The sequence below is a fragment of the Carex rostrata genome, chromosome 6 (genome assembly GCF_964058835.1).
Source record: "Carex rostrata chromosome 6, lpCarRost1.2, whole genome shotgun sequence".
NCBI classification, from domain to species: Eukaryota; Viridiplantae; Streptophyta; class Magnoliopsida; order Poales; family Cyperaceae; genus Carex; species Carex rostrata.
Genome location: NC_135923.1, coordinates 1,968,305 through 1,983,611, shown reverse-complemented (window position 1 = coordinate 1,983,611; position 15,307 = coordinate 1,968,305). Strand labels below are relative to the sequence as shown.

General features: G+C 34.4%; 2 protein-coding genes across 2 annotated transcripts; one reads left to right on the top strand and one right to left on the bottom strand.

The window, feature by feature from the left end:
- Nucleotides 1–6,943: 6,943 nt before the first annotated feature.
- LOC144555698 (protein LIFEGUARD 2-like) lies at nt 6,944–8,374 on the bottom strand. The gene is made up of 4 exons (XM_078304101.1): nt 8,087–8,374; nt 7,797–7,910; nt 7,521–7,678; nt 6,944–7,168 (listed from the first exon to the last, which is right to left on the bottom strand). Exons 1-4 carry the CDS (start codon nt 8,352–8,354, stop codon nt 6,959–6,961), a joined length of 750 nt encoding a protein of 249 aa, XP_078160227.1. The 5' UTR covers nt 8,355–8,374; the 3' UTR covers nt 6,944–6,958.
- A 3,147-nt stretch (nt 8,375–11,521) lies between these two features.
- On the top strand, nt 11,522–13,189 carry LOC144555694 (HXXXD-type acyl-transferase family protein). Its single transcript, XM_078304096.1, has 2 exons — nt 11,522–12,040; nt 12,120–13,189. The coding sequence occupies exons 1-2, from the start codon at nt 11,609–11,611 to the stop codon at nt 12,999–13,001; spliced, it is 1,314 nt and encodes a 437-aa protein (XP_078160222.1). The 5' UTR covers nt 11,522–11,608; the 3' UTR covers nt 13,002–13,189.
- Nucleotides 13,190–15,307: the final 2,118 nt, after the last annotated feature.

The window sequence follows — 15,307 nt, the reverse complement described above, 5'->3', positions numbered from 1 at the left end:
GCATTAACTCAAAAAAGAATCTTTTGAGTTAATGAATCTCAACCGCATGGTTTTAAACAAAACCAATCCAGCCTCTGCTTATGATGTAGGCGGCCCTTTAATATTAGTAAGGATTTAGTCTGCACGAATCATAAAGCAAATCGGATGATCAATATTCATTAACTTAAAAGATTCCCTTTCGAGTTAGGATACTAATTCCAAATTGGTGGAGATACCTAGTAAAATTCCACCAATAAAATGTTATAATATTTGGTGCGCACATATTACATTGAGAAGATGTACTTACTGAAAGATAACTGCGCATCTAACAGAAAAATATATTAAACAAAAATTATCTAACTCACAAATTTGTGCATTTTTAATTAGTGTTTTTGATTAAATTACTCCTATACTCTAACATCTTTTAATATTATTCTCGAAAATTAAATTTACATTTTTTTTAAAAGAGAGACGAGAACTCATGCCACTTCACTAAATCCGTGGTTCATCAAGCGTTGTACTTAGAACTAACAAAAAGAATTGATATGTCAACAGATATTTGGATAAATGAAACAAATATTTTTTTGAAAGAATTGGAGTACTCCACCTAATGTAACAAAATGTAGTCTATGCAACTGCATATGCATGTGCGTATTCAGTTGTAATTTGCATAGAAATCTGTATGCAGTCAATATATATGGTTTTGCACACGCGGCCTCATATTCGGCCACATATTACTACTGCTTATTCAACCGCATATTACCGCATACTAGTTTATATATGGTTGAGCTATGATACTTTGCGAAGTAAATCAAGTGTTTTACTTCACGTTTATATCTTCAATTTCAAAATTCAAAATATCGATCCGAACTATTTAAGTTGATCTCCATATTAAATTGTGCTTGGAGACCAAATTTTATAATTTTTAGAATCTTTTTTATGATTTTTTTGCAATTTTATAAAATCATTGTTTTCCAAAAAAATTATGAACCATAAAAAATCAGTGATTTTAAAATTTTGAAAAAAGTAGTAAAAATATTTCCAAAAATATAAAATTTGGTCTCCAAACACAATTTAATATGGAGATCAACTTAAACGGTTCGGATCAACATTTTAAACTTTGAAATCACAAAATATGAGTGTAAAGTAAAACACTCCACTTCACGAAATACCGTAATCCAACTCTCTCTCTCTATATATATAGAGAGAGAGAGATATGAATTCTCATTTTAAATCTGCATATAAAAGTCCGTATAAAAATCCGCATATAAAACCACACATCGCATAGAAATCATATTTAAAAACATTGACTCCACCAATTTCCATTAAACTGTCAACTCATACATTGTCTACTAATACCAACATACTAGTACCAGTTACCAAAATAAAATAAAATAAAATAAAAGCCTATTGGTATTGAGAAATACCTCTAATACCAGTTACCAAAACAGAGAAAGCCTATTGGTATTGAGAAATACCTCTAATACCAGTTACCAAAACAGAGAAAGCCTATTGGTATTGAGAAATACCTCTAATACAACCAGTAACAACAGAAAAGCCTATTACATCCAAGCATATACATAAGCATTAGCAGATTCATATAAGCACTAGTATCTGCTATGTGTTATGTGCACAACTTTCTCCCTCCATCCCCACTTCCTTAGGAATGAAGTCAGACTTTCAAACTGTAAGAGTTAAACGTGAATAGAGATCAATCATATAAAATTTTCTTAATACAAATGGGAGTCAATATTTATATAATTTTCTTACTACAAATGAAATTCAATGTTACATTATTCATTGCATTTTACTCTTGAACTATCACAAAATCATATATAAATATAGAATTTTAAGCATTGACTCATTCATGGTTGTGTGTCAATTAATCATAGTTAAGTGACAGTTTCCTAAAGTAATAAAAACAAGACAGAAGGTCATAAAAGACCAAAATTGCCCTTCATGAATTGAAAATCGATAGAATAAATTGCTTGAATCATAAACAATGACTTTTGTACAGTTTCTGCATGACAAAAATACCAAATTAATTATTGAAAAGATAAAGAATTGATCCATAGCATAGAAGCTATTCATGCCTCGAATAGAACATCAAGTCCAATTCAATAGCAAAGATAAGTGATACAATGCACAAACACCATCATGAGACTATGACAAAGAAAAATACTCAAATCCCAATTCATATCTAAGCAGAGCACTACTTAAACTTATACCAGTTAATTTTATATTTATAATTGTTCAAGTTTCCACGAATGTAGCTTAAAAATGAACACAAATGTTACTGTCATATGCTCAAGTTTTTTTACAGGTAAATTCACTGTTAAAAGTAGAGAAGAAATGTACCGGTCACAGTAATTGATGAACATTTTACCTTCAGAGTCTGCCGATACAAGGGCCTTTCCAACATTTTCCTTATCTTGAGATGGTAAAGTCAATTAAATTAGAAAAAAAAATGTTGTAAAGGACCTTGCATCAACAGACTCTGACGAGTAACTCAGGTGCACCGCTGCCTTGTCAATTTATCCCATCTTACACAGTCTATTCATAAAAGTGCTATGGCAGAACAGATCAGGTGCACAGACCAGCTTAGGCATTTTGTCGAGCACTACGAGCTTCATGGATCATGTTATCCTTACAAAGACCTCTTAGTAATAGATCCAAGTCACCGATCCACCCAGGTACAGAAATCGATCAAGATGTTATACCTTTTTTCGGAGATGGTGCTCTACAAAATGCCTAAGCCAGGCTGATACTGGTGTCTTACTAGAAGATTCCAACTTGCCAGTGAAACAAACCTTTTATAGTAGCCAGTCAAATGACCTAAGAGTCTTAGACCGTAATACTATTTGGGCTTGGCCCACAAATTTGTCATCCCACAGGAAAAATGGGCCTGTGCTTAATTTCTTTATTGGGCTTTTAGCAACTATTGTTAACTTTGGAAATTTATTTCATTAGGTTTATGCTTAAAACAAAAAAGGTTTAATAATTAATATATTATCTGCACTGCCTTAACTTGATTTGCAATCTCTCTATTTTTCTTTCTTGCACCCATTTAACTATATAGAATATTTTTTATTTAGAAATAACACGTTATTATTTGCTCATAGAAATATAAGTAGTATTTCCAAGGTTGCATTTATATTATCTATTTTTTGAAAACCAACCTAATTTAATGCCTTTTCAGCAAAAAAAAGTAATCTTTAATTTCCAAATAAAAATATAATCCATTATATATCCGAGTGCCGTTGAAAAAAGAAAATAAAGAACTGCCTACTAATTAAGATGCCAACAATATATAAATATATATATATATAGAGGAGGGATCTAATTACACATTTTTTGATGACACCGAATTACACTCTCGATTTTTAAAGTTTTCAAAATTTAAATAGTCGATCCAAACCGTTCAACATGATGGATATATTAAAATGTGCTTGTAGATCAAATTTTACATTTTTTGAAATTTTTTTACTATTTATTAAATATTTAACAAAATCGCTATATTCTGATCATTGAATTTTTGTATCCATCGTAATAAATACTAAAAAAATTCAAAAAATGTAAAATTTGATCTACAAGCACATTTTAATATATCCATCATGTTGAACGGTTTGGATCGACTGTTTGGACTTCGAAAATATAGATTGTAATTTGGTATCGCCAAAAAAGTGTGTAATTGGATCCCTCCTCATAAATATCCAACCAACCATCCTTGAAATCAAAACTACATTCTCTCCTCATTAATCATTATAATGGCGCCTCTGAGAAATGCACTCGATCGTCACGTTGCCTTGTTGAATGACGCCCATGAAAGGTGCAGATTGGCATTTGAAACCGTGAAGGCTGCACGAATCGTTCTCCAACAAGGGAAGATGAACTCACCCACGTACCAATATTTCTTGTGCTCGACCATTGAGAACCTCCGTATCGGGCGGGAACACTTGGCCATGGCAATCCAAGATAAAGAGGCACCCGTTAGGCCGGTTGTGGCTGATGTCAGGCCAGATGCAGATGCAGCGCACCCCACTGCAGCTCAGACAGCGCCCGTCAGGCCGGTTGTAGCTGATGTCAGGCCGGATGCAGTTGCAGCACACCCCACAGCAGCTGAGATAGCCCCTGTCAGGTCGGTTGAGGCTCACGCGCCACAGGGGCACAACACAACTGCATGTGCAAGAAAGTCAGTGCGCCGGAGGAAAGTCAGTGTGCCGGTTGTGATTGATGTCAGGACGGATGCAACACACCCCACTGCAGCTGACACAGCTTCTGACAGGCCGGTTGAGGCTCACATGCCGGAGGGGCACAACAGAACTGCACGTGCAAGAAAGTCGGTGCGCCGGAGGAAAGTCAGTGTGCCGGTTGTGGCTGATGTCAGGACGGATGCAACACACCCCACTGCAGCTGAGACAGCTTCTGACAGGCCGGTTGAGGCTCACATGCCGGAGGGGCACAACACAACTAAGCGTGCAAGAAAATCAGTGCGCCGGAGGAGAGTCGGTGGACCTTGATCCAAATAGGAAAAAAATTCTGGCAGTGCAAGAAAGTTCAGACAATGCTGGTTCTGTCTATGTTTAGATTTCTTGATTGTTTTTTTAGTTTCTTGTTTTATTTCCTGTTTTCTTGGGTTCTGTAGTTACATACTGAGATGAGCTTTTTTGGAATATGTTCTTTGAGATGACAATATCCAGTTTCTTCAATCTTGTTTCTTTGATTGTGTTAAACACTTAAACTGTGGAATGGGGCTTTAGCAAAATCTCTCTGATCTTGCTGATTGCAACAATATGGAAATAAAATGCATTTTATTTTGTTTCTTTTTTTTATTCCCATCTTGTAGTAGAGTTCTATGATTCTATCAGTAACAATCTCAAGTTAATTTAGAGTGATATAATGCTATCTCAGTGTTCCAAAGTAATTCAAAATTGCCAAACCAGTATTTCTGAAAATTTAGTCAATAGTAATTCACAGAGTATATAGTCAGTAATTAACAAGCTAATGCCTCTCCGGTGGAATCATGTACAGTTTCTTTGTTTTCTATTTGAATTAATGTACTGGTTTTTTTTTTTTTTTGTTGTTGTAAGTGTAGTGATGTAGTATTAAATAGAATGCAAGGCCTAAATGAGTTGTTTGTTTTCTTTATATTTATTTTTTCTTTTGCCCACTAAAGTATATTCAAATAGTTGCTGTAATAAACATAGTTGTTTCCTAAATTAATAATGGATACAGTTGATTTCAAATCAAATTGAATAATGCTAATTCTCAAAGAATGGAAAAGAGCTGTTGCACTACAATAGGTGAAATGAGAAGCAATACCTGTACAAATTGAATTCAGACTCTGTTTCTAACTGTAATAATGAATTAAAATATAGATCATGATAATTAGTAGGAAAATTAGTTTGTGCATAAGTTGCTAAATAAAAAAAGACAGTATAGCACGACAAATTTTGATTCTCGGCTTATATGAAATCATAATGTATTATAATGTATTATCTAGAAGTGACTTTTAAATTGTAATCAATAACTCAAATTCAAAAAAAAAAAATTCCAATAACATACAAAAAAAAATATTAATTTTTCTAACAACTGCAAAAAATCCAGCCTGAAAAATATTAATTCGGGTTATTTTCCGCAGTCTTTCTAATAAATCAAATTATATTGTATTTCATCTATTTTTAAAGAAATATATTAAATATTTCTAATATTTCAATACAAAAAAAAATTATAAAATTTTCTATTTTGTAGAAAAAAAAAATTTAGAAACCAATGGTTTTATCACCTATTGTTAACCGGAAAGGTGAGTTTTTAACCGGTGAGATATTCAATACCGGCAACCAAAGGTTTAAATAGCGTTTATCTCGTCATAGCAGGATTGGTAAAAAAAAAGTGCTATGCTCATATAGCGCCGCTATAGCGCAAAATAACGCGCTATAGCGCCGATAGTACCATAGTTTTTATAGTCTGAAAACACTATAGCGCGCTATTTAGAACTTGCCGGATTTTGACCGGTTTGATCATTTCTGGAAATCCTATCAAAAAGTGGGTATAATTTAAAATTAATTAAATATTTTGAATATTAATAAAAATTTCGGTGTTTGTACCTAAGAAAAAGAAGTTAGTGCAAACAAAATTTCCCACCCGGCCACAAAATATTGAACTCTATTTTCGAAAGTAAATGGTGTAAACATAAGTATATGTATTATATTGTTGCTTCTGTCTGAAAATTTTGTGGTGCAAGTAAATGGTATAAACATGAATATATTGCTTACCTCGTAGAAATGAGTCCATTATTTTTTTTAAAAGGACATAAATTTAGTTAATTTGATCTTTTGAAATTATGATCGATCCGTATCAGGTTGAGGTGACTATCAACAGGACCAGACTATGAATTTCTAACTTAATAAATTCTTTAATTAAAGCAACACAAATATGTTGTTAAATATTATTTTATTAAATTCAAAAGAAGTGATTAAGTTTAATAAATTTTAATTCTGCCCCTAATTATAAATGTATTAAAAGCGAATATTTTAATTGAATTAAAGCGTGCTAAATAATTTATAAAGAAATCGCTTTGTTTGTTATTCCTGTTAGTAATTCATTCAATCAAAAAATTACTATTATATCAGAAGAAAATTAAAAGGCTCACCTACTTACTAATCGGACATAAATAGACTAATTTACATTCTTTGATTTCACATATCTGTTATTTTCTGACATAACAAATTAGATAATTTTACATGTAACGCAATGTATAGATTTTTATACTTTCTATTTTAACCAAAGAAAATCTATGTAATAACTATCTTATATACCGTTGAATCAATGCAATGCAATCGTCTACTGACTTTCAACTAAAAAAAAAAAAAAATCATTCAATAAAAAACCATGCTTTAGATTACAATCTCAAATTCTCAATACATACATGCTCACCAATTCAATACATTACCCAACTTCTTGATAGTATTAACAACACCTAACCTATGAGTCTGATGCCCGGAACAGTGTGAGAAGAGAAGAATAAATTGATTATGTCAATATACAGCGCTACCGCAGCCCATACGTATTCATCGTATGAATACCTCTTGATCAAATTATCAGTGTCATATATTATGTAGCCACAGAAAATCAGAGATGCCAAACCACCATATATCATCACCGCTATTCTTCCAAGCGGGAAGAAAATCTACATTAACAAAGAAAACATTACTCACAGAACATTAACAATTAAACAGTCGCTTGATATATATGTTATTGGTGTATATGTGTATATGTATATATACATGTGTGTATATAGGTTGGCTACTCTACTTTCATAAGTATAAACATATTAGGGCAGATACTTATAATTTTTTTTTGCATTTTTAATGTTTAAATAATCGATCTGAAACACTCAACATGTTCTCTTTACTAAAATGTGTTTGGAGATCAAATTTTACATTTTTTGAAATTTTTTTTACTATTTTTCATATTTTATTGGTATGTATATATATTGTAATGTACCAACACTGCTACCGTTAGTTTCACTAATTAATTACCTGAATAAGAGCAAAAACCATGAGGATCATAATAGCAGCAAACAAAAATGGTCCCAGAAAATTGAAGTCGTGACCACGCTTCGCGGCCCAGAATGTGTACATAGTAAGGCTTACGACTACGACCGATGTTAGAATCACGGATTCTAATATTATTTCCCCTACAAAATCATAATGTAATCAGTTACATCCATCTATACAATTTAATTTAATGTATTATGAAATTACTAACATAACTTAGCAATGTAATTAGTATTAAGATTTGAGAAAATAACTTACCCTTGATGAAAGCACATGTCAAGCCAACTGCAAAGCTAATAGCCACTGTAAATACACCTAGAAGCAACAGGTTCACTGGGTGGTACTGGTAATAGTAGTACAGAGGACACAACACTGCACAAAGATTTTCAAACAAAAATTCAAAAAATGGAGCAAAAGATCACAAAATTGAAAAAACAATAAAATGTGCATTTCTTCTCAGCAGAGCAAAAGTAAAAAGTATACTATTACATCGTAAAAAAATTTTAAAAATGGAGCAAAAGTAAAAAAAAAAAAAAAAAGTATCATACCAATGAAGGGAAGAATGAGCAAGAAAATGTACAACCCGAAACCACCCGGAGACGAAACGAAGAAATTAGCAACCGGCCGAACGAACACAACAATCGACGCCACCGCAACCGTGAGCAGCATTTGGATGGCCAGGATGGAATACACTTTTCGGATGAATGCCCACCTCAGTTCCGGACTCTCCAGCATTAACGGGTAGAAAACCCGCGCCACATCTCCGGTCTCCACATCAACCCCCACGCCTTTTCCATACGGTGGTCTGAAGTACATCTTGCTGCTTCTTTTTTAAAATTTGTTTCTGGATTTTTTTTTTTTTCTCCTGGTTGGTTTTTTAGTGTGTTTTAGTTTTGTTTTTGCTAGTTGAGAGGGGCAGGGGAAGGTGCTTAAAAAGAGATGACAGAAAAGAGAGAGATGTTTCCAGATAGGCCGGGCAACAGAGGAGGGTGGGTGATGTTTCTAGCGTCGTGTAGTATGGTGTGGATCCGTATCTTCTCTCAGGTACCTGACTCAATTAGATAGCTATTATTTGTGCTTTGAGATTCGTGCCAAGTTAAAAAGAATAATTTTGGACCGTCGGATTCAGTTGTACTCAGTCCGGTAACCTGAGAGGATGTGAATTCTAGTGGTGTAGCACTCAACGGGAAATGTTAGATAAAGAGTTTGGAGAAAATATTGGATGCTAAGTTGCTTCCAGAGAAAACTAAAGCATTTTGTGGGCTCCGCAGTGGCTAATTCTGTGTAAAAAAATTAGGCCTGCTAATTGGTGGGCTTTGATACCTTCCAAGGTCCGGCCCGTTACCCGAACTCAGCTGTCCAAAGCTTGGCCCTTCCACACTAGAATTCACATCCCCTCGGGTTACCGGACCGAGTACAATTGAATCAGACGGTAGAAAATTGTTCTATTTAACTTGGCACGAATCTCAAAGAGAAAATAATCCTGCTCCCTCTGTCATTCCGAGCAAGGACCGGATGAGAGTAAATCTGAGCCGTCCGTTTCAATTGTGTTGAGTCAGGTACCTGGGAGGATACGGATCCTCCAAACTAAGGATGAAATTTACAGAAATAAATCTGTTGCGATTCCAAAGAATTGTAGGGACCTGCAATTTCAAATATCTCCTTTTATTTGTTTTGAGATTCGTGCATAAATAATAGCTTCTCTTGAGATCCATGCATTTCATAAAATGAAGGGAGGGATTTTGAATCGCAGCAGATTTATTTCCGAAATTTACTGATAGCATTTACTGGAAACCTAGTAGCAACAAAAAGAGCATTAGAAGGATGTAGAGTTGTCAACTGACAAAAACCAACAACTCAGCTAAATTCTGCAATAACAACCCTTAAATATTTTAAATTATATAAAATCATAAGTTCAAAATATATTGTGATGGAGTTTAGGACGGAATCAGAATTTTCACCGGGACAAAAAAATAACGAATTGAGTTTAAATAACTAATCAGGTTCAAATCAATTAGGATTTAACTAATTTGAAAAAATTCAAGTAAATTAGAGTTCTAACCCTAATTACAATATTTACTTAATTTGTACAAATTTTGAAGAAATTTGAATAAAATAAGGGATTAACTTTTTTTTTAACGGAATTCTTTAGGCTGGCACCTGACAGACTCTCCAGAGGAGGCAAATAAAATTTTAGAGAAGACAAAATTGATCGAACCTATAAATTTATATAAAATTTTAAAATGAGGAGGCGACTACTCCCCCTGCTCCGCTGTTACTGAACCTGCTCCTGAATTAATTTCGTTTAATTCTCATAAAAAAGTTTCTTAAAAATTAAACCTTACAAAACAAATAATAAATATATAAAAAGTACATAATCTTGTATTGACATAGAAATCTGGATATAGAACGCAAGCTATGAACCTAAAATTCAATGAAATAAAATCTCCTGTTATTCCGAAGGAATAGCTGGAACATGTTATTTCGATTTCAACCTTTGATTTTCCTTGAGATTCACTTTTGAAAATTTCCTTCGTTAAGATTCAAGTATAAAAAAAAATTTAACGGTTGAAAAAAACATTTGTCCATTTCTTTTTTGTGTATACTTCGCAAAAAATAATTGGGGGGAATGTTTGGGGGTGAGAATTTGGGATAAGCATAATATATATATATATATATATTTTTAACAAAAAAAAAAAGATAAATTGTCTCCATGTTTTGCTATATTAGAACAAAAAGGATTAAAACGGGGATTTTGCATATTTTGAGGACTTAAATAAATGATTAAAATGTAACTACAATGATGATATATAAAGATAATTTGTATATATAGTCGAGTATATATCCGGTATGAATATGATGGAAAAATTATTCATGTTGTGAAATAAGATGAGAATAAATTATTTAATCAAAATCTGCACTGTAAGTAGGGCTGGCAAAAAAATTCGAGGTTCGTGATTCGATTCGGGTTTGATTCGAGTTTAATTCGATTCGAAATGAGTTCGAATTGAAACGAACCAAACCAGGTTCGGTTCGGAATTAATTCAAACCAAACTCAAACCTAGCCTGGTTCGATCGAAATAGGTTCGTGATTTTTTTGTGGTTCGAATCTCATAAAATCACCGGCCATTCATTTACCTGATGAAATTAAAATCCAAGATAGAGAGTCATAATTTAACTTAGCCGACACTCTCTTGCTCTCAAATCTCAATAACCTAGTTCTCTCTCCATCTCTCCCTAACTCACTCTCCCTCTAGCTCTAAAATCTAGCTGACACTCTCGGCGACTGGCTGTCTTTCCGGCTGTCACTCCTCTCTCCGGCCTAGATGATTGTCTCTCCTCTCTCTTCGGTCGTCTCTCATAGTTCATACCAGGAAAGCCGTCTCTGATGTATTTTTTCATGAACAATTTTTCAACTTAAAAACACTTATTTCATAGTTCATACTGGTAAAAGGAAGGCATGTGAATTTTGTCCCGCGAGAAAAAATTAATGTATAAACTACCAGTATAACTAGGGCTGCTAAAAAATAATTTAGTTCGTGATTCGATTTGGTTTCGATTCGAAAAATGTGTAGTTCGCAATTAATTCGATTCGAAATGGATTCGGTTCGAAATGAATCAAACCAGGTTCGGTTCGAAATTAATTCAAACCAAACTCAAACCTAAGGTAAGTTCGGTTCGGTTCGGTTCGGTTCGGTTCGTTGCCACCCCTAACTGTAAGTGTAGGACATGTCATTTAAAACAGAGTTTAGAAAAAAATAATTTAGATCTCTCTCGGTTGCAATTTAAAGAGCATTTATGGGCTCCCATTTAAAGTTGGCCCAACTACGATCTCTGTCCAATAACAATCTGCCACGTCACCCATGTTCTTAAATACACTCAACAAATCTTACCTAACAGCTAGTTCGGCGTTCGCTCCTTAATAATTTCACCTTTTCTCTTCATATACTGACATATCTATATATGACTAGAGATACCCCAAAGCTTGAACAAGAAAAATTCTTTAGAGTTGCATAGAAAAACTGAAAGCCATCTCCATTTATTCCATTTCATCTTTAAAAAATAAAAAAATGACTGTCTCTGTGCAGATGAAGCGGATCCGAGTGACCGGCAAGTCCACGGTAGCCGCGGCTGTACCGGTACAGCCCGGCAAGACACATGAGTTCACCGCACTAGACCACGCCATGAGCCGGCATACCGTGCACCTGGTCATTTACTACAGGCAAGCACCGACATTGACACTACCCAAACTCAAGGAGTCGCTCTCCGACGTGTTGTCGTACTACCCGGCCATGACGGGCCGGCTAGTTAAAAATGAAGGGGATGGATGCGGCGAGTGGATTGTGAAGTGTAATGATGCCGGGATGAGAATGGTCGATGCTCGAATCGACGTGACATTGGACGAGTTTCTGGCATCAGCGTCAGACGACGAGGAGAAGCAGCTTGCCTATTTGGAGGATGTTGAATCCGATCCATACCTCTGGTCCCCTTTTTGTATTCAGGTTCTTTTTTCTTTCGCATTTTTGAACAGCAAATTTCATGATCCATGCCAGCTATTGATTGATGTATATTTACTTGCAGTTCACACAATTTAAAGACGGTTCGATGGCAGTCGGGATAAGCTGCACACACATGCATGCCGACCCAACGACCGTCGGAGTCTTTGCGAAAGCCTGGTCTGACTGTCACCGCCGTGCTCTAATCACCGGCCCTCCTTTCTTCCATCAATGGGCTTTCTGCCCCCGCAAAAACCCCGTTCCATCTTCCCCTCACCTATCCGTAAAATCCACATCCTCTCCTCCTCTTCCATCTCCTGCCATGTCATCAGCCACCTTTATTTTCTCAGCCTCATCTGTCACCCAATGCCTTGCCGACATGTCACTCCCCGACATTTCGCCGTTTGACGTGTTAGCCTCACTCTTATGGCTCCGGATTTCATCATACAAAAATGGCGATCTAGGTCCTGCTCAGTTAAATGTCGCACTCGATTGTCGCCGGCGCATGGCGGCTCCTCTCCCTTCTGGGTTTTACGGCAATGCGCTCCACTTTTTCGGAGTTAAAGCCGATTTAGCATCCGGTTGGGGCCACGTGGCATCCGAGCTGAGCCGCCACATGACAGGCCTCGAGGAAGATGATGTTTGGTCCAGTGTAGAATGGCTACACGAGCGCCGAAAGGAAAAGGCATTCCAAATGTATGGACCAGAGCTCACATGCTTGGCATGGGACAATGTGCCGCTATATAACACGGAATTTGATGCGGGAGTTGCGCCGGTACATGTTACGTGCCGTATTGGCAATGTTCAGGGGGAGGGCTTGGTGGTGGTTATGGCAGGGCCACCGGGGGAAGGGGAACATGCACGGACAGTGATGGTAACGCTTCCGACCGATCTGACGGCCAAGATCTGCCACGATGAAGTCATCCTCAAGTACAAGCCTAAAATTATGTTTGGATCAAACATCTAATTTAGTGTAGCTTTTCAAAGACAGATTAGTATGGTTTGATCTAAATTAGTGTGTTATTAATTAAACGGGCTACTGAAATTTCTATTTGGGCTTTGGGCTGGCCCATTCATGGCCTTGAAATATAGTATTGGTGATGATTTGTATGCCTCACTATGGCTATTTGTATTTTATTGTACTAGACAATTGTTCTAATCGATTTCTTCTTATTTTTTCCTCTTTCTTTCTATATTTAGTATTTTGTAATTGTTTCTTTTTTTTTAAATAGGCGTATCATCCGGAGCGGTGCTATTTTCATGTCTCAAAGGAAATACTTGATGAAGGATAAAATTGTCTATATAGTAAAATATTTTGATAATGTTGTGTTAATATAAAATTGAGTTGTTTCAATATCATCACCCCAGTTTTATCCTCAATAATTATCTTCTATCTTTGCTTTGTATTGTCAATAAAGGAAAGTTAATTATTTTGTAATAATGTATTAAATGAAATAGCATGAGCAATACACAAATACACAGGTCTTATCAAATATATCATTTCTTTCCATATTCATGTATGATTCTAGTTTCATCTGTTTTAGAATCTATCTACGTGACATAATCAGATATTTTTGATCCATTAGAAGAAATGACAAGAGTTGCTTGATCTCAATATTAAAGCAAATAAACTACAATTTTTGATTTTCTAGTTTGAGTAGTTCAAAGAATTTTAATTGCTACTATTCATATAAAATATTTTAGGACAAATTAGGTGGTGTTATATTTTAGGAGGTTGCTATTTTATATATCCAATTTGCAATATTTTAGAAGGCTGTTATTTTAAATTTAAAAATTAAAATCATTTTGATATTCGAGTCAATTTGAAATCAATTAATAATTTATCATAAAATCATTAAAATTACACTGTTTAGAAATTTAAAACATTTGATGAAGGAGTAAAGATCTTTGAAATCATAATAGATGTGGTTTTTTAAAAAAAAATGAAAAATACATCTACAAATTTAGTTTTCTAATTTGAATAGTGCTTGATTTTTTTGAAAATATCAATTAAATGTATTTTTCAAAAAAAAATCATATTACACAAGTGCTAGTTAAGTAGGCTATGTTTAAATTTAGGTTCAGCTAGTAATTAGTTTTCAATTTGTTAACATAATGCATTGCAATTTGTTTGTTATAAGTTTCTGATTTGTACTTATTAGCACCATATGAATGTATGCCATGGAAGATAAAGTTTGTCCATACTAATTTATTTATTTCCATAAACAGAGAGATATCTAAATCTGACCGCTATTTTGTTCACCTTATTAAATAGTTTTCCTTGTAAGAATAATTAAGTTTAGAACATAAAAAAAAAAATTATTAATTAGGAGCAAAGGGGGTATAACACTAGTAAAGATTCATTATGCTCTCAGAATAGCGCTACCCATCCGTTAATCTCATTTTTTTATTCCTGTTTAGACATCTCTTGTACAAATAGTATCCATAGAATATAAAATTTCTTATTACATATCTATACTGACTTATAGTCCACATTTACTGTTTCCCTTGTATAAAATTAGAAAAATAACCCCATGATCATATGATTGGTAACGTATATACAAGACTAAAAAAATAAGAACAATATATATCAGATTTGGATGTGCCTGGGACAAGAGGAAGGGACCACCTCAAGCCCTCCCCAACCTTACCAGAATAGCAGTACCATCCCAATCTTTTTCTATCAAAACTTGTGGTTCCTTTAGCCACATAAATGCAAAATATTATAGAAGTCAGTACAATCAACAATTAATGACATGTTCTCTCTCTCTCAAAAAAAAAAAAAAAAAAAAAACAATGACATGTCTGTTACTCGATTGTGTCGGTGGCTATATACAGTGCTTATGGTAGTGAGAAAAAAATGAAACTAAGTATCTCATAAATTAAAATTTTGTAAATTTGTGTGCATCAATTCTTCCTATTTTTTTTCCCATGAGATAAAATTATGTTACATTACATTATTCAATCAATGTTCTACGTATATAGCGTGCTGTAGCAGCGCTATAATGTTTTTTGACTTTAAACGCTAAGTTATAAAATAAAAATGCACTATTTTAGCTACAACTGCTATAACAGTAATAACAGTCCGCTATAGCGTGTAGCCTGCAGTGCAAATAGTGCACACAAGGATCAAATTTTTTCGAGACCTAGATTGTTTTTGCCTTTATAGTTCATGACATGATAATTAGGTTATTTGAATAGGAAAAATATAATTAGTTTATTTCATGGTGCTTAGGTTATTTTAAATAGAAAAAGATATATAGTTTCTGATAT

Excerpts from the sequence above, each read along its gene's own strand:
- LOC144555698 (XM_078304101.1), bottom strand. The coding sequence starts at position 8,354 with ATGTACTTCAGACCACCGTATGGAAAAGGCGTGGGGGTTGATGTGGAG. Across the intron at positions 7,679-7,796 it reads GACATGTGCTTTCATCAAGG|GGGAAATAATATTAGAATCC; the intron begins GTAAGTTATTTT and ends ATGATTTTGTAG. Across the intron at positions 7,169-7,520 it reads TGGTTTTTGCTCTTATTCAG|ATTTTCTTCCCGCTTGGAAG; the intron begins GTAATTAATTAG and ends TTGTTAATGTAG.
- LOC144555694 (XM_078304096.1), top strand. The coding sequence starts at position 11,609 with ATGACTGTCTCTGTGCAGATGAAGCGGATCCGAGTGACCGGCAAGTCC. Across the intron at positions 12,041-12,119 it reads GGTCCCCTTTTTGTATTCAG|TTCACACAATTTAAAGACGG; the intron begins GTTCTTTTTTCT and ends ATTTACTTGCAG.